At 43.8% G+C, this 26231-nt stretch overlaps 1 protein-coding gene across 2 annotated transcripts in view; it reads left to right on the top strand.

Moving 5' to 3' along the window:
* Positions 1 to 26231, top strand: part of SUCLG2 (succinate-CoA ligase GDP-forming subunit beta) — a 732334-nt gene that overhangs the window by 386160 nt on the left and 319943 nt on the right. For both annotated transcript variants that reach the window (XM_069643788.1, XM_069643789.1), the window contains exon 9: positions 14839 to 14981. In XM_069643788.1, coding sequence (XP_069499889.1) covers positions 14839 to 14981 — 143 coding nt within the window. The remainder of the gene's footprint in view (positions 1 to 14838; positions 14982 to 26231) is intronic.

The following is a 26231-nucleotide window of genomic DNA, read 5'->3' as shown; positions in this document are numbered from 1 at the left end:
CAGTCGATCCAGGTTGATTACGAGCGTATTGTCTGCGTTCATTTGGAAACTTAGTTCAGACTTTTCAATCGGCCTAACCAAAGGTTGCATATAAGCATTGAAGTAGAGATTGGGATAAGCCCTGCATAATCATGTAGAGGACCAGAAGGACCTCAAACCAGTGCTTTCCAAGCTCAACCTACTGTTTCAGGTATGACAAAAAAGATGCAATGCAGTAGAGTGGGACTTGAAAGACCGACCCAATTGATGGGGTCAGTGAGAAGGATCTGATGGTTAATGGTATCAAATGCAACTGGTCATTCATCCCGATCAATGCTGTTTGCTTGCTTGCCCTCATCACCTTTCCTAAGCAATAGCTCTCTAATGTCCAAGATGACAGTCTCGATCCAACGGTGCAGTTTGAAAACAAATTACATACCTTGAAAAATGTGAAAATCTTCAAAATTATTTTGGAGCTGTTGGGTCATGATCTTTTTCAAAATATGGCCCACTGTAAGAAGTTAGAAAAGGGTTTGATTAATTGCCTGGCAAGGAAGGATCAGCACAGACATGCTTTTCAAAAAAGGTATGATTACCATGTGTTTACAAAAACAGGGGTAAATGCTTCTGTACAGGGATTTATTAGCAACGAAAGGTAGGGTAGGTAAAATGGATGGAACCAAACTTGAAAGATTCAGCAGCAATGAGCAATTCTCTGGGCCTGGAAAGATCCTGCACAACCAAAGAGTCTAATATTTTAAAATGAGACAAAAACGATTCGGTTTTGGGGGATACCATTGATACCTCGCAGGTTATGTGGATAGCTGATGGTCTTTAGGAAATGGCCAGTTAGCCATGAACAGTGTTCTAATGTTAAGGATTTTAGAAAGGAAGAATGAGAAGTTCTAGATAAAACTGTTGTGGATGTTCATAATAATGTACAGTGGTCAGGGGACTGGACCGCTGTTTTGATCATTTAAAACGTTCACTAGTGGAACTGTTAGCTGAATCATCGTAGCATGAATAGCATATTAGCAAAAATAAGTGACTGCTTTTAAGTCTTATTTTGTGCCTTAGATGAGTACCTGTCTGGAGCATAGAGAGTTCAGTGTCATGGGTGTTGCAGACATCTGCAAATGCAGCAACATGACTGTCTGTTAAATGGCTATCACCTGACAAATATCAAATGCACTCTTTCTTGAGAACTATGTAATTTTTTCTTGAACGCTTTGGGCCCTTATTGGCTTATGTTAGAAGCTCAAAACGATCTCGTTTACATGCTTCATAAGAGGGTGATGCTAAAAGATGATCAACTTATTGCACGAGGGCTGAATTTCTAGAGAACACTATCATGCAAGTCTTCTTTAAAATCTGGGAAAATACTGTAGTGGTTTCAGTATATCCTTGTCGTAAGCATGTCTGTTTATTCTGCAATCTGGGATAGGTAATGGAAAACAAATATTTACAATCAAGATCTATAAGGATTGGAAATAAAGCAGAGTACAGATCAACAGTAAAACGCATAGCTAAAGGTAGTATACAAGAAAGAACGGGTGCAAGATTTGATGACACTGGGAAAGCTGGCAGCACTGCAGAATTTACCAGCTTAAAGATTCTGAACAAATCGTTTTGTCTTTTCCTGTTTTTTTCCTCGTTCAACAGGGGATAATAGTTACTGCAAATATACCTTGCTTCAATGATGGATCTGAAATCATTGCAATCCTTTTTCAGTGTACAGATGTAATTGGTACTGGTAGGGATTTATTAGAATCCACATGAATCCAGGCATGCTATATATTGTTAGCATGTTTTCACCATAACCGGCTGAGAATTTTAGACAACAACTCAAGATCTTTGCTTGGAGAACCTTCAGTGGGAATGAGTGGCACAATCAGGCCTTGCCATAATATTGCTAGTACAATGTTCACATTTTTATGTAGGACCTCTAGAAACACAGCATCAGGGGCACATTGATTGGTATAATTCGGTTTGTGTAGGAAATCACACCCTAAATGATTGACAGGCAAATAAGGACTCCATGAAAATGCTTGTTGATCTCATATTGGACCCATGGATAAAGAAATGGGTTTAGTTACAGGATGTACAGCAGGGTGGTTTGAAAATACTGATGGCTCCATCAGTTGCAGAAGAAGCGGTCTAGTTGGAAATCCATTAGACTGGAGGGCTGAGCATCTAGCTCCAGTATTTTTAGAACCTTGTGTAGGCTGTTCCTCGATAACACAATAGTAACAACTTGATTGAAAGCAATTAAGCTGTTAATGAGGATGACCGATTCTCTCAGGCTTCCTTAATCAGAGTTTCAGTTGTGGTGTGAAATTGTGGTGCACTGGCATTTGGAGATGGGGCGAAGGTGGAAGAAACTGCTGAGCTCTTTTGGTGCATTAGAATATTCAGTGTCCTTGTTAACTGCAATTACATACAGTATCACTTGCTGTGGCTCTGTTTTGAATGTGGTTTGCGCTACCGCTGTCCCTGCCCTGTCCTCTCCTGTACCCACTCTGCCTCACTGTCCTCACACGTGTGTGGTCACACCTTTGCCTATTTGCTGAAAGCCTTGCAATTGTAAAAACATTAGCTTTCTTTAATTACTTTCTTTTTTTCTTGGCATGCCAGGCAGCGATTAGCAACTGTCACTAGTTACATTAGCCGTTTTGTTTTCCATAATGCACACATTTTTTCAACTGCCAATGTAATTGTGGTTATAGTCCATGAACAAACGCTTCAGAGGACCTTGCCTGTACAGACTCTGATGGCCTGTTTATGCCAGAGTGCTGTGCAAAAACTACTATTAAACAATCAAAATAATCTAAAATGTCACCCTTATTCCGTTTACAATTGTTAATTTTGCCCCAATTCGCTTTTCATGGACATGCATCCGGTATTCTTGCGATTAAATGCTCTATGGCTTGAGTTAGTAAATAGCCAACAAAATACCTGGAAACAGGTCCATACTTATGTTCTAGGAGGCACTAATGCATGCCATCTGGCAATATTGCCCAGGTTACCCAATTCTTGTATGTCCTATTTGGATTGTAACACTGGATAACGGTCTGGAATTCTTCAATAAACCTCTCTGAGTTGTCCCTAACATTTGAACGTTTTCTGACAACATCATAGAGGGGGAAAGGAAGCACTGCATTATGGGCCCAAGGCAATTGGTGAGAAACAGAATGTTTCATCACTACACACGGCCCACCAATACAAAGCAGGAAGCACAATGCCCCACCACACAAACTACAACTAAACAACAGTCTCAAGGATGTTCACCCCACGGAAATCAAAGAATCGGTCACAACAGAAGGATACGAACATCTGAATACACACGCTCACCAAGACGGATCCACTAGGACAACACTTCAACATGACCGCAACCCTGAACCACGCAAAGCCTTAACCGACCAGGGTCACACTAGATCACCTAAGAATAGATATCACCCACCCAGTCCCACACCTGAAGATTAGGATCAGACGCACCCACCAATCCAAACTATACTCAATAGGATACAGTTGGATCAGCGCAACACCACCAAATCGAGTCGCCACCAGGAATCGGCAACATCCAAACCCATAGCAACATCCGAACCCACAGGTATACAACTCTAACGGAATCATAAGTACCTGAACCTGGATATAGACCCCACTAACCCAACCCTCAATCTTCTGCTTACTTAAACCCACACAAAACCACACAACCATCGCTCTCCCAGCAATCCGCACGCACTTTACCACACCGCATCAACAACACATAAACTTCACCCACAGCACTCAAGGCCTTCATCCGATCTGATACTAGCACCAAAGCCCAGCACTCGGTGTATACCGAGCTGAAGCTGCCAACAGCACACCACATCTCCCACTCTCCTTCTCCCCTCCTCCCAACTAGCCCTACGCCCACCCTTCCTGTTTACAGATCCGCCAGAGCGCCTGGGGACCAATTCCATTGGTGACGGTGCGCTATACAAGTACCGATAACATAACATCTTCTGGTGTTCGGGGAGCATGGACAGACACTTAATTGTGATCCTGTCTGCTGTAGCCCATGGTAGCTGTCTTCAAGGGCTTTTAGTTGAGGGACCATTTTAAAGTACTGTCCTTATGTGTAGAGGAATAACCGATGCACCTGCACCACTGCTCGGCAATATATGCAAGGGGGCGGCTGATGTTCTAGAGCGATCCGCTGTGATAGGGGTGGTTGCTGTGGTGCTGGAGCCGCAGGTACTAGCAAAGTGGGCTGTTTGATGCTGTCGTGGAAGTGGAGGAGAGCTGGAACATTACTGAAAAAATCAATATCTTTTTCCCTATTTTCTTTGGGCACTCGAGGATAAAGTGATCCGACTGCAGTCAGTAGCATGACGAAAGTTGAGCACTTTTTCAGTTTTTCAATTTTTGCCCTTAAATCTTTCCAATTCTGGACTCGCTCCTTTAGAGGCTGCCCCAGACATATTTCCCCCATTTAGTGTTTGAACACTCTCTAAAAGTGTAGTTTTATTCAAATTCTCAAGGTCCTGGTTGTATTATCCTGTCTCTGCCATGTAATGGGATTCTTTTCCTGTAAATATCTGCAAATGTCAGGACTACAATGTCTGTGCATAAAATGACAGCATGCCTTTGTCCGTAGCTAAACATTCACCAGACTATGCTGTTCCCATTCTCTCTTAGAATAAGGAAAACACTGCTAATCTACAAACAGCAATTGAGGAAATAAATATTAATTGTCCATGAGGGCGGCTATCAGATTGCTGCCCCAAACAGGAAAGGTATCTCAGAAGTCACTTGGACACAAGGTTTAGCCCCCATGCCTCCCTTGTTAGCAAAGTTCCCACACACGTTGGGGCTTGATGCGCAGCAGTACCAGCCCTAGTCAGAGGGTTCATTCACTAATTGATAATCTGTTCTTTTGACCTGTTTACACCCCACCAGTTCATCACACACTATTCCACCTGCAGGATAAGTCTTGGATACATTTTGTAGTGTTACACATTCATTCACTTTCTAGTCCTGTTCTCACATTGTTTCATTAAAATGGCTATATTTGGAGCGTCCCATCTCTTGCACATTCTGTTTGGTCTATGGCGGTCACATGACCTTACTTCCATCCCCATATCAGCAGGTCATATGTTTAGGACTTGTAGCTTGTAACATGACTTGTACCATCTGCCTTTTTGCATGGCGTGATATCACATAATGTAATTGCCATTTGTATAGTGCCTTTCCCAGTGTTATGGCCTCCAAACGCTGCAGCTGAATGCTCTCGGGGGACCGAAGTTCAAGGTATGGAAGATTCGTCAGAAGAGTTTAGAATGCCAGTGTGCATTTTAGCCCATACAAAGATATGTAGGGGTGGTCAAGTCCCTGTCAACTTGCCATGCTGAGCTGGAATGTCGATGGGTGCTGTGAGGTAGTCTGGAGGGAATTTTTGTCGAGGGGGATAGCTGCATTCTTATGGATACTTGCGTTTTAAAGTAGCGTATGATCAGAGATGCGTGTGCGTGGATGGCTGTGCCTTCAGCTATCTTCCATAAACATTGGGCCTCATTACGAGGTGGGCGGAATGGGATTAACGGCGCTGGTAATGGGGCCGCCGCCATTAACCCCATTCTGCCCTATTATGAGGTTCCCTCACAGGACCCGCTCTGGACGTCTGGTATTACCAGATGTCCAGAGTGGGTCCTGCAAGGTGACCAGGGAGCTAACAACAGACCCGTTATTAACGGGCCCATTGTTGGCTCCCTCCCCATTCCCATTGGGCCCTATGGGGGCTCCAATGGCAATGGGGAAGGACTGGGGTCCGGGTTCCCTGAAGGAGGAAATACCGGGCCTTCCAAAGTCGGAAAGGGCCTGGTATTTCCCCATTCAGGGAACCCGGACCCAGACACGATTTTGGAGGTAGCCATGCCCTTAGGGCATGGCTACCTCCAGAGTCGTAATGAGGCCCACAGAGTGTGATGATACATACATGTTTATTCTGGCTGATTTCTTGGTTTTGTACATGTGGTGTGGATTCTGTCCTGTGGTCTGCTGGAGTTTATTCTCTGTCGCTCAGCACATTTCGTTGCGGGTTCATTGCTGCCCCGGCCTACCTGAGATGTGGTTAAATAGCCTGACAGGTAGCATGGGTTTGTCAGGATGGGGGGGTGGAGGAACAAGTCTTGAGGGCTCTCTGGAAGGCAAGGTGATCCTCTTTGCATCAGATGCTAAGGGGAATTGTTTTCCAGATTGAGGGGGCTTGGACTGAGGAGGATCCCCCTAGTCTTGCTGATTTGCTACACATTTCTCATGCCTTTTTGAAGTAAAGCATTGTTTTGGAGTCCCCTCGCTTTCTAATGGCATAGCTTTCTGGACTTTCCTGCTTCTGGCAGCCAACTAAGCATTAGGCCATTGTGGCCCTGCTGCTTATGACAATGTGTTCAGACATGGCTATCGGTGTTTATTTTTAATACCAAACGTGACCTCTCATATGGATGAAATGAATAATCTAAGTCTGTTCCTACACTACGACGTAACTCTGGAAAGCACTTCTTCCCATCTGGTCCCATTGAGTAATCGTCCTCTGGCCACCTTCTTGCCTGTATCACGTTCCTACTGTGCCTGGCTTTGAACAATGCAGCCTATTGTTTGCTGTCCTATTCTGGCTGTGTAAGGGGTTTCTCTATTTCTTTGCCTCAGTCTGGTTCTTACTGCTTTGGATTACCTCTTCTCTGGTTTGTTTCCTCTCTAAATGTTGCTGCCGCCTTCTCACTTTTGATGTCAATTCCTTACCTTCTGTACTACTTCCACCTCCTGATGTTATTATCACCACCTACCCTAGATCTGGTTAACCCTCCTTTAAACTACCTTCTCCTCCTGATGTGTCCCCTCCTCTACCTCTATACCCGCTTTGCTCGTTGGTCACCAGAACCAGGCAGGCCCTAGTCAAATTTGTTGAAGAAAATAAATGATTTTGGAGTTTGAGGAGAATGGCCAATACAGTTATTCAGATGTTGATGACCTTAGCCTGCTCTTTCACAGGTGCCTGAAGATAAGTTTTTATATGAAGAGCACTAACGTGGGTTGCAGTAAAAATTCACTTGTGGTATTTTGAAGTGCAAGGAACTTGTCTGACCTAGGCAGTGCTTAATATTTAAAAAAGTGCCGTCCCCAAAAAATCTTGGCCCCCTAATACCGGTCTCGGCACCGGCGGGCGCTGCCCACGGTGTGGTTGGCCAGTGCAGGCTCAGTGCTAGACCTAGATCGGCCTCAGTCTATACGCCCATGCAGCCCTCGTTGTCAACCAGGTAGACTGTAGCCAAAGCTGCTTCCTCAGCTTCAGAGCAACTGCCTTTTTGAAGATGGAAGTCAGCCCCGCCAAATCAAATGTGTTCAGGCGTGGCAGCGCCTCCCTAAATTACCATAAAAAAGCCATACTTTTATTGCTGAATAGATTTCTATGACAATGTATACAGTGCATAGTTAGTTTACTATGAAAGGCTAGTTTATTATGTAATGTGGTTTGCATCCAAGGCATTGCTATAAATAAATAATTATTTAAGCACATGAAATGCAAAGCAAAACCTAAATAAACATCTATATCAACTAAGCCTGGGAAGATGTGCACAGTTGCTTAAATTGTCTGCATCCCAGTTTCACCATTTACCCAAAATGTGTGATCCTAGGCAAATCGTTTGATCACACTGTGTCTTATCTGCAGCCCTGTAAGTGATTCTGATCCACTTCAAAGCTTATGTTAATATATCATGCTATTATAAAAATATAATCAAATGCCTACAGAGTTGCTCCATATATAATAAAAGCGCAATTTAGGTATTTTGCACCAAAAGGTTATTTGCCACTTAGTCAATTGAGCTCGCTTCCGTGATGTGTCCAAGTATCAAAGACTGATAATGCTTATTGTGATGTCCTTTTCTGTGAAGTCACATCTGTTGGTGCAATCCATATGCAAATTTGGAGGTTTGCCTTTGTTTTGCTCCAGAGCGCCTGGAAGAGGTCCAATAGGTGAGTTTCTGCATCAGTTGTGAGTCTGCAGTTTAACTTTTTTTGTTATGTATTAAAATGCCATCTGCCACTAATGTTAACACAAAAGTAAATTGGGGCAGAGGTGGGCAGTTTAGGGGGTGTGAATGAGACCGTATGCAATTGTGTGCACTTCATTTGTGGGGAAAAGTAGCACTGTAGCAGGACTTATTTTGTGGCTCGCCCTCCTTACCTCCCCCAACTCTTGCAATGCTGGCTACTTCCCTGCACCCAGGGCTGTGATTGAAAGAGGGCAATGGGCAGGCATGAAGGCCCTTGCAGAATGATGCGCCGTGAGGCCTCTTAGCCCTCCTCACCCCCGAAATGCTTGGGCACTTACTGCATAGATGCCAACCAACTAGGTGTGCAGTATCTATCCTTACAGCAGTAGTAATGATAGATATTGCATAGATGCCTCCTTTTATTCAGTCAACCCATGAACATACATTCCCTCAGACACACTTGCACACACACTATACTAACTCGCTGTTAACAACATACACACACAAGAACACCACAGTCCCTCAGTCACAAGTCACTCACTCAATGTTTACATAGACATTACACACATAACAAGCACGCACACACCAGCATTCGTGGCACGCAGGCATATACTTGGCTCGCTGCTGACGCTGCAGTGCTTACCTTCGGAAGAAGTGTCTTCTTCGGTCGGCCCAGGCACAGTGGCAGCAGCAACAACACAGAGCTGCTCAGCACATAGAGAGCTGGCAGAGAAAGAGACGGCAGGCCGACACGGTTTTACAATCTAAACCAAGGAGCCGGTGCACTGTGGAAGGGGTGGCGCGGCGCTTCTGTGCAGGCATGGTTGGCCCGGGGCCGACGTTTGCATGGATACAGTGGTTGCATAGCAACCAGCACTGAGTGCGTCAGGCGTGCACGCCAACAACTAAAAAAAAAAATAAATAATTTGCACTGGCCTGCTCCCTTGCAAAGCAACATGGAGCGGAGGGGGGAGGGGTGCAACAAAAAAAAATGCCGGCGCCACTCCAACTCAGAGCAACGCAGACTTTTAGAATTTTAAACACAGACGAGTGTAAACAAATCAAATACATATCGGATTAACAAAGCGTTTCCATCCATTGAGAAACGCTTTGTGAATCGGGTCCCGAATGTTTGTGTGCCATGCCCGTTTAAGAATGCCTTTTGTAAATCAGGCCTGCGCACTCTACTCGTTCTTCCCCAGAATGCGGTCAATACAGTAGACAAATACATTCACAACATGTTCACAAACCAGGTGACCCATGACATGACCTGACCTGCAAGCCGCACATCGGCAGTGCAGGTCAGGCAAGAAAAATAAAATAAGCTGGTGGCCGCGTTCTGCCGTGCCCCAGGCGGGAAGAGCTGTTTTATATTATTAGGCAATGAAGGCAGGCACACAATGAGTTCCGGTGCCGAAAAAACTCTGCCGGTGTTGGGGACCGGCAAACACCGGCACAAATTAAGCAATGGACCTAGGTAGAGTACAGTTCAACAGCTGCATTTGCTGACAACTCCATAGGCTGCTTCAGCAATGATCAGGCCTACTATATTCATCTTGTCTACATTGCCCTGGAATGCATTTGGAGGGAGCAGCAGAGAGGCTAGTGCCACACGCACTTCATGTTTGAAACTGGTGCCATTGTCATAACCTGGGGCTGAAGACTAAGCAAGGATGAAAGGTCTCCTTTGACCAGGCCCATCTCTTTAACAGTGCATCACTGATGGGCTTCCTACTCAACTGCATGTAAATATTGTGCTCATGATTAAGCAGACTGCATGTCAAAAGTGTGGAGGGGGGGAATCCTCATCACTTACCTTCAGGTTAGGCAATCCTAAAGACAGGCATGGCTTTCAGTCCAGTTTAATACCTCACTGTGAACATCTGCTTTTCAGTGTTGAAGACGGGTGGCTTCATCTTTTTCTTACTTTTATCATTGCTAAATAGCGCAGCACTGTTTGTCTACTGTGGATACCTTTTTTTATTTGCTTTTTTAAAACGAGACACATGAGCAACACTTTAAGATCCTCAGATCAGCATTTCTTGCAAATAATGGCTCTTGACGCATTAAGGTTCTCACAGGTATATTGATGCAACTGTGAACCCCCAAGCCAGAAATGCAGGCCCTCAGTTCTGATGTCCACTACAAATTAGTTAAGCTTTAAAGCTGCATTTCTTGATAGGGCACTGTTAGGGAGAATTTTCAAAATGTCCCAATTCCTCCCACCTTAGAGCCCTCCAGCTCTTTTGCTAAACATTGGGACTTTGAACTTTTCAATTCAATGTGTTTCATGTGTTTGTTTCTTTTTGAATTATGGAGCCTAACCCACTCCATAGGCATCATCTTTCCATTTGTGTCACACAGCACCCTCAGTGCAGTGGCACAGGGAAGCCTTTCAGGCTTTCCAAAGGTTTCACTACCTTCTCTGGGATAAACTACTGTTTCCCAGAGAAAGTAAAGTGAAATTGACTTTTACTAGTCTTTTTAAATTCCTAGACCCAGCACACCCTATCTTACAATAGAGTGCTGGAGTGGTTACTTAGTATCCCCTATGTCTAGAAACTCACGTAGCAGTCAAATGCTACCCTTTCCTCTCTGAATGGCTGGTGGCAGTCGTTTTACAACGAACAACCATGATTTTTCTCGACAGCGAACACCGGTAGCTAAAAATCGCGGGAGCCATGTTTTTCAAGATGGCGCCTGAGCCCCCTTTGTTTAAACTGCTCTCGGTCGTCTTTTTTCGGCATTTTTTTTTTTGGAAAGGTCCTTCTAGAGTTTGTCTCTGTGCGCCAAACTAGGTTTGGTCCCTTTGTTTCTATGCCTCTGGTGGGCTTCAGGACTGAAGACCGCCTCTGGCGCCTTTATGTCTGGGGTGGGCAGGAAGTGAGGGAGGTGCCAGAAACTCCCTGTGCTTAGTCTCCTAGGAGACCCAAATGCAATCTAGCGTGATTGGCTGGCTGACTGTCTGGCAAGGACAGCCACCCTGCTGGGTGAGTGGCAGCCAGGCTGGAATGAATGGGAGAAAACTGTTTAAAAGGTCAGTCTCTTGGACCGAAAGGCAGAGTCGACCACTGGAACGAAAGAACCAAAGACAAGCTGGAAGAGGACGGGCTTCTGCACCTACTGAAATGTTGGTTTGCCCGGTGGAGCTCTGCTGTAGGTCCGAATTGCCAAGTTCACCTCGATAGAGAAGCCCCTTCAAAGACGACTTCTTCCTTTTTGAGTTGGTGGGACCAATCAACTCGTAAGTCACCTGGATACCATTCTCGGAGCTGGTTAGGATTAACCACGGAGAAGGACACCAGCTTGTGTGCTTGAAGAACAGCAACTGGAATCAAAGATTTGCCATTTTGCCAACTTGGGGATCTGCCCCAATGCACTGCAGGAGTCCCCCGATGTCCTCCCTCTTGTTCCCACGACTGAGGCTCATTAACAGCGAGATCTGCAGGAAGTGCCAGGAACAGAAGTCATCAGTTGCATTTTTTTCTTCAATATAACATACGGTGAAAACCCGACCGAGGGAACTTACCTCTCATCACAAAAGTTTGTGGAACTTTGGCAACTTGCAGGCCTAGACAGCTTGTGACCCTACATACGAACCTTTCTTCCGTGAATTACTTCTAAGAACCGTGGCAAAGACTTTTTCGTTATAAATACCAGAACCGTTTTTACTTATACAAGACACTAGCACATTGACTGTGGCCTACCTATTGCAATGAATCCACTCCTCTACTGAACTCAAACTATTTGCGCTGTTTTAAAGTAACTGTAATATTTGTTTTATCAATTTATGCCTTTCTGTTCCTACTTCAATGCTATTTTGCTCTGACTTCAAGGGAGTTCAACTGGTTAGTAATCAGTATTGTAGTATGTTTGTGTGATATTGGTTGCCTCATTTAGTGAATGTTTTTTAAATGATTGTGTACTAAATTAATAATTGTTTTTACCAAGAAACCTTGAGTATAAGTGTCTATCTGAATACTTGCTATTGTAGACCTTTGTGTAACACCCTTACAAGCTCACATTCCCTCTTGTGATCAGCCTGGCTGCTCAGCTCGCTACCAAAATCTGTGTGGTATAGACTTATACCAAAGGTTGGTTTTGCTTACACCTGTAGTCCTAGTTGTGTGTAGTGGTCCCAGAGGGTACTGCATACAAACTTTGCCTAACAACTATCAGTGTGAAACATTGGCACATGTTTTACATTCTTCTCTGACAAAGATTTCTTCCTCTAATCTCAAACGACAGTAAAGTTGGGGTTACACGGCCAACTGCAAGGAGCTGAACACAGCACTATGATTTGTGTTCAACCTGAATATCATATATTTGAATTCTGTCTTTTATTTTCTTAACATATATTTCATTTTTGAATATGATACAACGCAAGAACCTATAACAAAGTAAAATGTGACATCTTATGACCATACTAAAAAAATGTGGAAGACACAGGAAAAGAATGAACTGGATGAATGGCTGAAGACAAACCATCAAGAAATGACAGTAAGGAGAAAAAAAGGATCAAGACAAATGAGATCAGAGGGGAGGAGAAAAGAAGCAGAAAAATAAAGAATAAAGGGTAGTCATGGTTTCCATACCCACCATAACAAAATAATATAAAGAGCTAATTCATAGAAAAATCTATATTATAAATAGCATTTACACCATCTAATTTATATATATATGCTTAGTTATGTTTCCATACGCGGTTGGTTACATATCTCATTGTTGGGTTGCCCTCTGCTGTCCAAATTTTAAACTACACCCACTTCATCAACAGCTAGCATGAGCACAGTTCTACGTAGTCACCTTCACCGTCCACTATCGCAAACATTCGGAAGTTACTTCTTTCTACCCCGACTTCTCTTCACACTGGGTACAGTGGTTCCAGTGTCAATGAACAGTTAATTACCGGCTCAACATTTGTCTCCAAAGAGCGAAATGCTGTAGGATGAATGTCTCCTCACAAGCTAAAACTGAAAGTAGGTGCTGTAATTGTTCTACTATGCCATCACGGAGACTCTGCAATGGTACATGGTTGACAATTGCGCATCTACAAAGACACGTCATAGAGGCCCATGTGATTGATGGAACTCACATACCTCTCATTCCATCTTAAACGTTTAGCCTTTTTAATGATCATTAGTAAGTCAAAGAGAGATCTACACCCCCTTCTGGAAGCAATCAGTGGTAATTCCGATATTTAAAGAGGGACAGAAGTGACCCAATAATTACCAACCGATATTGACCTTTAAGCTATGCTAGAACAGTGTATGTTACGTCGGGAACAGCTAGTTAATGAATAATTTAATAACATTTATTGGTTACAATACCTTATATATTAAGAAAACTCATGAATGCATCATCAAAGTTAATTTGATTCTGGATTAACAGATAAAACTACTTTAGACATGATCAACAAAAAAAAATATTTTTTTATATATATATCTAACTGATTGCGTTTCATGAAGGACTATTTTATACAAATAAAGCAATGGACCATCAAGAATTGCCAAATTATAAATTAATAATTTTCCAACTGACCGAAAAACCCTTAAGAGCACTAGAGATTAAAACATGTAAAATGTATTTGTGCCTTTTCTGAAACCTGTGTTTTAACAGGAACACCTTTCCCAAGAGATCTGATCAGAGATTGGAATATTTTTGGTAATAGTTTGCTAAATATCTTTCCAAAATGGATTGCAAATGGGGCATTCTGAGGCAGACCTTCTTTCCTGAAAATGATAGAAAGGGAAGAGGAGAGGCATGCTGGCTGGGAATTCCCAGTAAACACTAGAGGGTCTCCGATGGCTCAGCCCCTTTGAAGATGTATTCAAAGTGAGTATAAAAATCCCAAAATGTATTTGGATAATTCCTCCAGAATCATTGCCCTGCCAAGTCCCTAGGGTTCAAGGGAATTTGGATGGTGGTTATCACTAAGGGGGCACTCTTTGCAAATTGAATGCCTTAATATTATAGTGGAAACATGCACTGTGACTTTCACTACATGAAGGCCATGTGAAATCTATCTTCCTGTGGAAAACATAGCATTTCTGCACACACAGTGCAGGGGCTGATAAAACATTGACGGAATGAGGGTTAGGAATTGTAGTTGATATTATGGGTTACATCCTTTTTCATTGTACTTGAAGCTGAGGGGATACTATATTAATAGATGCCAAAATGATGTTTCGGTGCTCTGTGAAATAGTGAAATATGGAATTTATACTAGTGTCGAAAGTGTAGCATTTCATAAGTGATATTTGAAAAGTACCCTCAGTGTTTTCAGCACTTGTAGCAACAAGTTTAGTATTTCGTATGAAATGTTCTTGATGCTTTGGCATTTTCTGTACCATATGTCGGGTGTTGTCTCTCATGGAAGCAGGTAACTGTTGAAAATGTTAATGAATTAAACAGTGCACTATTTTGACACCTTTCGGGTTACAGTGAGGCTTTCTCGATTTCTTGTATTAGGTGCTGTTCATTAAATAAGGTGGCACCGATTTGCTTGCTTGTCGTGCAATATTTCACCATAGTGTTGAATCATGTGTGTTACACTTGTAGAAACAGTACCACCTTTCCAGTACTCTTGCTTTAGTTAATTGTTTTGAAGTTCCACTTATGGGGACCTGGTTTAGCTAATCGATGCTTGTGCACTTTTTTCTGTTATTCTATGCCAGAATGTAGATACTTGTGGTTTACTGTATTTCACTGGTAATTTAAATATCCATGCCCTCTAAAAACAGAAATTGTGATGTAAACCAATGTTTTATATTATTTGTACAACATCGATATTGTTAGAAAGGGTATTTTTCTTTTTCTTTTACAGTGAATGGAGCTGGTCTTGCTATGGCAACATGTGATATAATTGACCTTTATGGTGGCAAACCAGCAAATTTCCTTGATCTTGGTGGTGGTGTAAAGGAAGCCCAAGTGTATCAGGCATTCAAGATGCTTACTGCTGATCCTAAGGTAACATATTTTTGTCTTTTTTTGTCTTTGGGGTAGAGGGCATGAAGATATTCACTACCTGTCTGATAGATACTTTGGTGAGAAAATATAAAAATAGTATCACTGAATTAATTGCTTTTCAGAATCACCCTAATTGAAATATTTTGTCAGAATAATGTATTGTTTGTATTTGTATGTCTTGAAAGAAGATCTATTTCAGAACAGTAATTGTACAACTTTAACTTGATGAAAAATGGCTGTACCCACTTGTAGGCTGGTGATATGCTGGTTTATAGCAAGGTTGTTGGCCATGATACTATTTATTTGGATTTGTAAAGCGCACAGCAGCCCAGGGGCATTGTGGCGATTGTTGGGTACAAATCTTAGTTACATATACAAGGTTATACTGGAATGTTACAGGTAAGGCGATAATGTACATATTTACAGGACAGTTTCGGGTATAGTTACATTCTACTGTGCGGAATGTAGGGAGTGAGATCTCTGCTCTGATGTCTGAGGGTAAAGCATTCCAGGATTTGGCAGCAATGTATGGGAAGCCTAGGCAACCAGCTTTAGCTCTATTGATGTTAGGTTTCCTTTATGTATTCCCCTTTATTTGAGGACTGTAGATTACTTTTCTGTGGTTTGGAAGTTTTCTACTTTGGTTGGTTTGGCCTGAACTTCTCAATACAGAATCCTGGTTCTGGCCCAAGGCAAGATGGAGTTTCTCAATGAAAGCGTTGATTGGCTAGAGAGGACAGCAGGACAACAATGAACATTCTAAACTGTCACTCTCTGACTTTCATCGTCGTAGCCCCAGCTGAGAGGATGTGTTTGTAGCTGCTCCTGCTGAAGTCTTGGGCCTTGTGGATTTGAACTTCCAGGTCCTTTACAGTCGAGCGGCTACTCTTTTGGGGGTTTTCAGGAGATGTATTCAGGTTGACAAGAGAGTTTCTGAAGTTCTTTGAAAACCATTCTAAAGTTAAGTGACTTTTATTTGGATATGTAAATCTGTTGCTCAGATTTTCTCTGAGACATTTTAAGAAAGAAAAAGTAATGTCAAGTTTTGAACTGTAATGTCGCGCTGATTTAAAAGGGTGCATGAATTTTGACTTTCATTTGATAGTAAGCGCGAGGTTTAACTTGTGAGCGCCACGTATTTAGTACGTGTGACGTGTTTACCTCCTCACGTACGATTGGATTCCTGCGAGTGTCGAACTCTTTAACTGGTGCGCGTGGAGTTACTGTTCTGTGTGCGCGTCAAAAACTGCTACATGAATTCTTCAGTGCGTGTGCTCTTCAGCGCGTGAATTCTTCAGCGTGTGCGCGTCAAATATTGTTACGAGTGCTCTTCAGCATGTGTGCTTTTCAGCACATGTATTCTTCAGCGCGTGTGTGCATCAAATATTTTCTACGGGTGTTCTTCGGCGCATGTGTTCTTCGGCGCGCGTGATCTTCGGCGCGTGTGTTTTTTAGCCCGTGTGCACGGTAAACATTTCTACATGTTTTTGGTCAAGTGTGCACGTTCTTCAAGAAACAACATACTCTATTATCGCGTGTGCTTGTTTTAAAACTCAAGTGAAAAGAATGAAGAACAGCATTCATTAAAGCCTATCATTACTGGAACTATATACAGTTTAAAAGGCAAAGGTCAAGGCTCATATGGTTGCTTAATACAATGGATTTGCTGTCTATTTCAAGAGACTCAAGAAAAGAGGTAGAAAGATAATTTTAGCAATTTCTTCAATCTTCTCTAAGATACTTTAGGAGAAGAACCAGGTATGATGCTTTACATTTCAGTTAAGGATATAGTCTTTAAACCTAAATGTTTAGTAAGTAATACGAGGATTTGTGTTGGTTTATATTTTCACTGCAGGTTCAGCATCAGCTAGTCTTGACGTTGCCAACCTGGTGTTTTTTATGTTATCCACTTCCCCCTTTCCCTTTGGGGTGTAGTTAACAGAGCTGAGTTTAATCTGTTTCTGAGAATTACATTTCAGGGGGATTGCCGGGGGTTCAGAAACTTCCGCGGACACAGGAATTCTCTCAGCCTGACAGAATGAAAGGCCAATAACCTTAGTCCGCCTGAGCTGTCATGAACCCCGACGAGACCTCCATGGAGGCTTTAGGATATTTGCTCAGGGAATTACGGGAGGAGTTGAAAATCTCCCGTAATGAGAATGCTTCACTTAGTCAAAAGGTGAATGACTTGAGTGTAAAAGTGACACAAATTCAACAGATGAGAGAAAGGAGAGAAGATGAGGTGTCTGCGGGTGCAGGTTCTCCGCCACAGTTAGAAAGGGAGGGAGGTGACTGGTTACCCCATTTATTATGGCCCTCACATGCTTGTGAAGGAGTTAGAAGTTTACTTATGCAGGTTCCCTTGGCGCCACCTGAACGTTATTAAGGGGACTCTAAGAGGTTTAGGGTGTTTTTAACTCAATGTGAGTTACATTTTATGAGTAGACCTGAGATCTTCCCTACGGATGTCTCCAAGGTAACTTTCATGTTGTCTTATCTTACTGGGGAGGCCTCTGCTTGGGCGGGGTTGTTGGTGAGTCAAAGGAGTGCAGTTTTGGGAAATGATTGCAGTTTTAGACTTTTGCTTGAGTGAAAGGAAAGCGGAGCAGCGACATAGTCAGAGTGATTTTAAGTCTCTAGTTAAAGTGGATAAATCTAAAGTGGATATGAAGGCTAAAGGGAATGACCCGCCTTCCAGGATCTGGGGTCCTTTAATCAAGTAAGAAAGGGCTAGGAGGAGAGATAACCATCTGTGCTTATATTGTGGAAGAAGTGGCCATTTCTTAGGGAATTGTCCTTACACGCCGAGAAAAACTTCACTTCAATGGGCAAGGTGCAGCAGATCGCCAACACTGTGCAGACTGCTGTTCGTCATATCACGGTGAATGTATGCTTGTTTTTGGAGATGGAGTTTAAGGGAAAAGGTCCAGTTATGGTAGACTCAGGAGCCACTGGGAATTTTATGGATTGGGGTCTTGCAAAATCTTTGGGAATACCAATTATTCAGAAGGAGGCTGTTCAGCAAGTTAGAGCTGTTGATGGGACTTCTCTTTCTTCTGGTCCTATTACCCACAGGACTAGTTCATTGATTTTGGAGTTAACAGGGGGTCACAGTGAGAGGATATCCTTTGAGTTAATTGATGCTCCTTTGTTAAAGATAATTTTGGGAATGCCTTGGCTTACACTTCATAATCCGTTGATTGATTGGAGTGCCAGGACAATTGACATGCACTCTGATTTCTGCCAAGAGAATTGTTTCTCTGGAAGGTCTTTTGAGGAAGAAGTTAAACAGATTAATTCAGTCTCTAGTTTTTTGGCTGAGTTTGGGGTTGGAGGTCATGATGTGGGGGCAGTTGTTGGACAACTTCCACAGTGTTACCAAGACTTTTGGGATGTGTTTGATGGGAAAGTGGTGGGAGAATTACCACCCCGGGGCCCTTCGATTGTAAAATTGAGTTAGAGCTAGGAGCAATTTTGCCAAGTAGCAGAGTATATGCTCTTACAGAGAAAGAAAATGACTATTTCAAAGACTATCTAACTGAGAACTTGGCAAAAGGTTTTATCCGTCATTCTAAGTCTCCTGCAGCCTCTCTATTTTTCGTACCAAAACCAGATGGAACCCTCTGAACGTGCATAGATTATCGAGCAGTCAACAGAGTCACAGTTAAGAACCAGTATCCTCTTCCTCTCATCTCAGAAATGCTAAATCAAATTCAAGGAGCCACTATTTTTTCTAAATTAGATTTGCGGGGAGCTTACCATCTAGTGCGTGTGCAAGAAGGAAATGAATGGAAAACAGCGTTTAAGAACCGGTTTGGATTATACGAATATCAAGTGATGCCATTCGGTTTATGCAATGCTCCAGCGGCTTTCCAATTTTTTATTGACAAAGTTTTTAGAGAGTTTTTGGATATTTTTGTTGTCATGTATATTGATGACATTTTGTTTTTTTCTTCAGACTTGGATCAAGATCAGAGACATGCTCGTCTGGTTTTGCAAAAATTGTGCGAAAACCATTTGTTCACCTAATTGAAAAAAGCCAATTTCATACAGATTCCGTGAAATTCTTGGGTTTTATAGGTTCGCCTAAGGGTTTGGAAATGAATCCGAAGAAGGTACAAGCAGTTCAGGAGTGGCCTACCCCAACAAGGGTTAAAAATATACAGAGTTTTTTAGGGTTTGTAAATTTCTATAGGAGATTTATTGAAGGATTTTCACGGCTACTTGCTCCTATAACAAGACTGCTAAAGGAGTAAAATTCGAATGGTACCATGAAGCAGAAAAAGCTTTTCAAGAATTAAAGAAAAGGTTTACAACCAGTCCAATTTTGATACATCCTGATCTTTCTAAACCTTTGTTTGTGGAGGCGGACGCTTCAAATCTAGCAATGGGGGCGGTGCTTTCACAGAGACATGAAACAACGGGACAGTTACATCCAGTAGCTTTTTTTTCTAGATCATTTTCTGCGGCGGAAGTGAATTATACAATTTCAGATCGTGAGCTGCTTGCTATCAAGCCCGCTTTTGAAGAATGGAGACATTTTCTTAAAGGGGCAAGGCACACGGTAACTGTACTTACTGATCATCAAAAATTGTTTTTGAAATCTGCTAAAACTTTGTCTCCGCGACTACTTCGTTGGTTCTTATTCTTTGCAGACTATGATTTGGTTGTGACCTTCAAACCCGGGAGTTTAAACAGAAAAGCGGATGCTCTATCCGGTCAATTTCCTGGAAGTGAGGTGAGAGAGGTTCAGGCGCCAGAACCTCTTATTGCTCCAGAACGTTTTCTGTTAGCTGGAGTTTTTAAAAGCATGGATGTGTTGAACCAAGTCTATGTCCTTACAGAAGATGGAGGAGTGGGTGAAATTGGATCCAGCAAGGAGCTTAAAGGAGGGTCTACCATTTTTTGATAACAAGCTTTATTTCCCCACAGAAGAGTTAAGAGAAAAGGTTTTGAAGAAATGCCATGAATCGATATTGTCTGGACATCCAGGTTTCAGGAAAACGCTGGAGTTGGTTCGAAGAAATTTTTGGTGAGAGAAGGTTCATCAAGATACGTTGAACTTCGTCAAGACGTGTGCAGTTTGTGCACAGGCAAAAAGTCAAGTTGGGAAGACGCATGGTTTATTGGCGCTGTTACCTATTCCTCCTTGGCACACTATTTCCATGGATTTCATCTGTGATCTTCCCCTGTATAAGGGTTGTACAACTATTTTAGTTGTGGTGGATTTTCTAACTAAGGAAGTGCATTTCTTACCAATGGAGGGAGAGGTTACTGTGGAAAAACTGGCTCATAATTTCTTGCAAGGAGTGGGTAGGTTGCATGGGCTTCCTAGTCAAGTTATCTCAGACAGGTGGTCTCAATTTATCTCAAAGTTTTGGAGGGCCTTCTGTAAAACACTTGGGGAAGAGGTTAGTTTAACTTCAGGGTATCATTCAGAGGCTAATGGACAAGTAGAGAGAGTCAACCAGGAATTGGAGAAATGTTTAAGGTGTTATTTACAAGCTGGTGAGGAATGGGTTGATCTGGTGTGGTTGGCTGAGTTTTCTTAAAACAATTGTGATAAGGATGCTACTTCTATGTCTCCTTTCTATATGGGCCGTGGGTTTCATCCTCGTTAGTTGGTGTATTGTGTCCTGGTGGGGCGTGAAGATGAGGATTTGGAGAGTTTCATATAGGTATTAAGGTGCAGAGAAAGTGAGGCATTTGTGTGTGAAGGTAAGGATTTTGAGGGCGATACGTTCCTTGACCGGGAGCCACTGAGCTAATTGTCTTGCCTGGGAGATATGCTCTCTTCTAGGAATGCTTAGGGCGGCCCGGAGAGCATTGTTCTGAGTGACTTGTAGCCTGTTTAGGTTTTTACCGATTTGCCTGCCAGGAGGGCATTGCAATAGTTTGGCTCCAATGGTTGCTCTAGCTATTGATAGGCAGTTGGGTTTGGATAGGTATGGTTTTATGGTGTTAATTAACTTGGTGGTGTGCGCGGAGGAGGAGGTGATTGCGCTAACTTGTCTGGTCATGGTTAATGAGGAGTCTAGGTATACTCCCAGTGTCTTAACGGCTGTAGATACTGGGATAATAGTCGTCAATGGTAAAGTTGGCGTATAATTTATAAAGTTTGGTTGGGGTGTTCTTTAGGCCTAGTATAATGATTTATGTCTTATCCCCATTGAGGCAGAGGCCATCTATCGCCATCAATGCCTGGGTGGTGGAGTAGATCTTATGGAATGCCTTTTCGTCTTTGTAGTATGAGCCTGAGAGTGGTATAAGTACTTGTGTATCGTCAGCGTAATTAGTATACGCAATGCCAAGTGAGTCCAGCTTGTCGAAGAGGGGCTTTGTGAACAAGTTGTGTAGTGTGGGAGCTGTGCAAGATCCCCGAGGGACTCTGCAGTTGATTGTCTTGGGTGTAGCGTTTGCTATGTCTGAGAAAACGTTCATGGATCTTCCTTTGAGGAAGGAAGTGATCCATCACGCTGCTTCTTTTGAGAAGTTAGCCAAGAGTGTACGGTGTGATGTGAGAGTCTTGTGGTCAACCAGATCGAAAGCGGCTGAGAGATCTAGGAGACGCAGTAAGGCTGGCTTGCCTTTGTCCATAATTTGGGTGATCTGGTTCTTTAGATCCACCAGAGCTGTTTCAGTGCTGTGACCTTTCCAGAACCCTGATTGCCTGGTCCCTAAGATGCAGTGGGTTTCCAGGAAGTGTTGGATTTGGCTATGAGCGGCTTTGTCCAGTAATTTCAGGAGGAATGGCACTGTGGTTATCGGTCTGTAGTTTGGTTGTAGAGAGTCATTTTTTTTTTTTTTGGTTTTTTTTAGGAGTGGGCGGACCCAGGCCTTTTTGAGGCTGGCTGGGATAATGCCTGGTAAATGCGCCTGAGGCTCTACAAATGAAGCTGCGCCGACGCATGGAGGAGGAAACAGGCTGTCGTGCCTAAGATAGCGGGAATCACTATTTCTGTACCTGTCCCCCACTCAGGTACATTAGGGCTCACCATGCTCAAAGATGGCCGCCTGCCCTTTGTTGTTAACCTAAGAGCCTAACCAGGCCCACATCAGCCACTACCTGCAGCTGATTGGCTGCCACTGCCCCTTAAACTCCCTGATTGGTAGCCGGCTGGCGTAGCCGGCCCACTCCCTCCAAGGCCCATGACTGCAAGGCCATTTCCTGTTTCTTTTCTGTTGCTTGCCGTATCTGCCGTCTGCCAGCCCCCCTGGCACACAGCTCCAGCGTGAAAGTGCAACGTGAACCTTCACACGAATCTACCCGGTAAGCGACCCACCAGTATTCTTTGGCACCCCCTTGATCCCATAGTCTAACGCCATCCCATGTGCCAATTCATTACCACCAGGAAGTCCGCACCCTCTACTGCCTCTGGTGACATGAGAGTATTAGTAGTGCACCCCGCGCACGCTCAGCTGCCCCACAGACGGTGACCATTTCTGTGCTCCTCCTACCAATGGCACGACCACGCAGCTGATAGCAGATGCCCAACCCCTCACGTGACTCTCTTTCTCTGAACTTGGGTCTAACGCCCCACCGGCGCATCTTCAGCGCCGCTCGCTGCACCTAATTGCATAGTTGTTTGAGTGATGTTCTAATGACTTGAAAGCCAACCCAACACATCTGATTGCCTGTAATATATCTATTGCTACTGCCACGGAATGACACTATTCTGTCCCTGTACCTTGATCCATCCGGCTTGCCCAGTCTGTTACACCCAACTCCCTACCTACCTGCCAACCTGTGAGCATTAGAACCGATCCTGAATGCTTGTGGCCTGTATACTGCATTTGTGCCATATGCCTGATTTTGAACCCAGGTGGATTGCTATTGCTTACCTGCATACTACATTTGTGCCATATGCCTGACTTTGAACCTAGGTGGATTGTTACTGCTTATCTGCATACTGCATTTGTGTCATATGCCTGACTTTGAACCTAGGTGGATTGTTACTGCTTATCTGCATACTGCATTTGTGCCGTATGTCTGATTTTGAACCCAGGTGGTCTGATTTTGTTTACCTGCACACTGTATCTTGAGGCATTGACTGCATTCTGCCCACCCAGTACCTACCCAGTTGGATTAGCCACATCTGCCTTTGAGTCACTGATTGCACCTGCTCATGTACCTGCCTAGCCAGATTGGCTGATTCTCTGCCTTTGAGTTATTGGTTGCATCTTGCATATGTACCTACCTAGCAAACTATACCTGGACTGCCATTCCTGCCTAGCGCAGAACCCCTCCAAGTACCGTCTAGTGCTCACCCACCCCAGCGCACAGACGGTTAGGCCACCTGGATCACGATATGCGGCCACCGCCACCTATCAGCCACCCTATTCTTGCTACCTTCGTAGGGATCCTCACTGCTACACTGCTTTTTCCCCCCTCTCCTAGTTCCACCAAGACTGACCCTCGTCACTCTACCCCACACTTTCCCACAATGCCCACTAGTAACCCATACCTCAATGACCCTGCCCTATGGCTCCAACACTTTGCCATCAAACCTACACCCAATCAACCGTGCACGCTCCAAGTCAGAAATTTTAGACTTGGTTCCAGATTGCCTCGTGCCCTTCGCGCCTCCGGCACTCAGCACACACATAATATCAATACTATACAGAAGTCGCCACCATCTCTTAGCACCACTTCCGCCAAAGAGCTCAAGGGTGCCCTCATCAACGCCAGATCCATCATGGCCCACACATTGGACATCTCTGACCTCAAAACCTCGACTTCATAGCCATTACTGAAACTTGGTTACGTGCAGCTCCTGGCCCACTCCTTGCCCTTGCCATCCCTAACGGCTACTCCATCATTAGAGCGGACCGTCAATCAACTTCCAAAGGAGGTGGAGTCGCATTCATACACAGAAATAACATCACACTTAGAATCATCCCCAACACTGAGTTCAGTTCCGCAGAATCCCTCTCAGTGAAACTCACCCTATCTCCGACCAACACTGCCACTATCCACCTCATCTATAGACCGCCTGGACCACTAGGCTCCTTCATAGATGACATCACAGCTATCTTGACCGTCAATACCAAACCCAACTCTCAGGTATTGCTTCTAGGTGACCTTACCTTGGGACTTCTCGACACCAGGGATCACTTGGCCTTTGAGGTCGCTACCACATTAGTTAACTTAGTCTTCCAACAACGCATTGACGAACCTACCCATATTAAGGGCAGGACGCTCGACTGGATCACTGACCTTAACTGCAACACATCCATAACCTCTAACTACGCCTGTGCCTGGTCTGACCACCACATCATCACCTTCCACTTACCAGCGACCAACCCTCTTACTACTCCTACGATAGCTCCAGCTATTCCCACAAGGAACAAAAAAGACATCACCAAGGATAAACTCCTCCCACTCATCCTTCCCATCTTGAATAAATGCGTGTCCCGACATAACGACCCCACAGTCTTAGTAGATATCTTCAATTAAACACTGCTTAAAGCCATCGACAATATAGCACCATTCAAACTACGGAAAGCCAAACAACAAGCCCACTTGAACTCTTGGTTCACCCCGCAGTTAAGGACTTTACGCAAAGAAAAACGCAAGGCTGAATCACTCTGGAGGAGCCACCCTTGTGACTCTAACAAAGATTGCCTTATCATCACCACCCACAATTATAAAGAAGCGATCCTACAAGCTAAAAAAGAGACATACAACCAACGCATTTTACAAGCGGAATCTAACACTAAGGAGTTATTCAAAATCCTTAAAGAATTGGAATCCCCAGCCCCTGCGCCCGACACGTGCATTAAAGACAGTAAATGGTGCAACAACATCCAAAACGCTCTCCTCAATAAAATCACCACCTTGCAATCGAAAATTAATTCTAAACAAACTACCCTACTCACCAACTTACCCACGAAACCTTCCAATATCCCGACGGCCTCTTTTACTCACACCCCCTTTAGCTTCTCCCCACTCACCATCCTCGAGGTCGAAAACATCATTCGCAATTTAAAACCTTCCAAGGTGACTCTTGCCCAGCACCTATCATTAAGGAAGCAGCACATGACCTTGCTCCTTTCATAACTACCTTCATTAACGCTTCATTCCTAACTAGTACGGTACCCAACAACTTAAAGGATTCGTGGGTTATCCCCCTCCTAAAAAAACGACGTTGGACCCTGAAATACCAACCAACTACAGACCGATTACCACCGTACCGTTCCTACTCAAAATGACAGAGCAGCATACCTGCAGATCCAGAACTACTTAGAGACCAATAACCTCCTCGGCTCAAGACAATCTGGCTTCAGACCCAAGCACGGGACTGAAACAGCTTTACTTGATCTTAAAACCCAAATTGAGGACCTTAAAGACGACGGTAAACTGGCCCTTCTACTACTTCTGGAATATCAGCGGCGTTTGATTTGGTCAATCACCAAATACTTTGTCGGCACTTGAAGTCAGTGGCCCACTTCTCTGACAACGCGTCCAACTGGATTAGGTCATTCCTTGACAACAGGCACATGAGTTTTCTCCCCCACTGCATCGGCCGATCCCACACCTGTCCCGTGTGGAGTCCCGCAAGGATCCTGTGTCTCCCCAACCCTCTACAATGTCTTCACCAAGCCTCTATTCGATGTGTCACGTACACGAATTACGCCGATGACGCCCAGATACTCATACCCATCACTGGTGACTACATAACTGACTCCAAAGCCCTCCATGACATTTACCTTGTCATACAAGCCTGGATGGCCCAGCACAAACTATGCCTCAACGATGACAAGACTGAGCTTCTCATCTTAGGCACGCAACAGAGTCCCCTGTTCGGCTCTTTTTACATCGACGGTAATTTGATCAAAGTATCTAAAGACACCAAAACTTTGGGTATTTACCTCAAAGCCTCCCTGACACTTACTAGACAAACCAATGCAGTTGCCGCTGTGTCTGCTTACACCTGCAAATTGGCCTGCCGCCCTTTCCTTACTGCCCAGAATTGCATTACCTTGGCCAGGACCTTGGTTATGTCCAAATTGGACTACTGCAATGCACTGTACCAAGGAACTAACCAGGGTAATCTCAACAAATTTCAGACGACCCAAAACAATGCCATTAGAGCAGCCCTCAACATCCCCCGATCAGCCCACATATCAGAAACTATGAAGAACCTCAACTGGCTCTCAGTTGCCCAAAGGATCTCACTGAAAGCACTGTCCCTCGCATACAAATGTGTTAACCACCAGGCCCCCTCATACTTAGCCTCGAGATTCACT

The sequence above is a fragment of the Ambystoma mexicanum genome, chromosome 2p, assembly GCF_040938575.1.
Source record: "Ambystoma mexicanum isolate Mex_15411 chromosome 2p, UKY_AmexF1_1, whole genome shotgun sequence".
Lineage (NCBI taxonomy): Eukaryota > Metazoa > Chordata > Amphibia > Caudata > Ambystomatidae > Ambystoma > Ambystoma mexicanum.
This window is presented reverse-complemented; position numbering and strand designations above follow the sequence as displayed.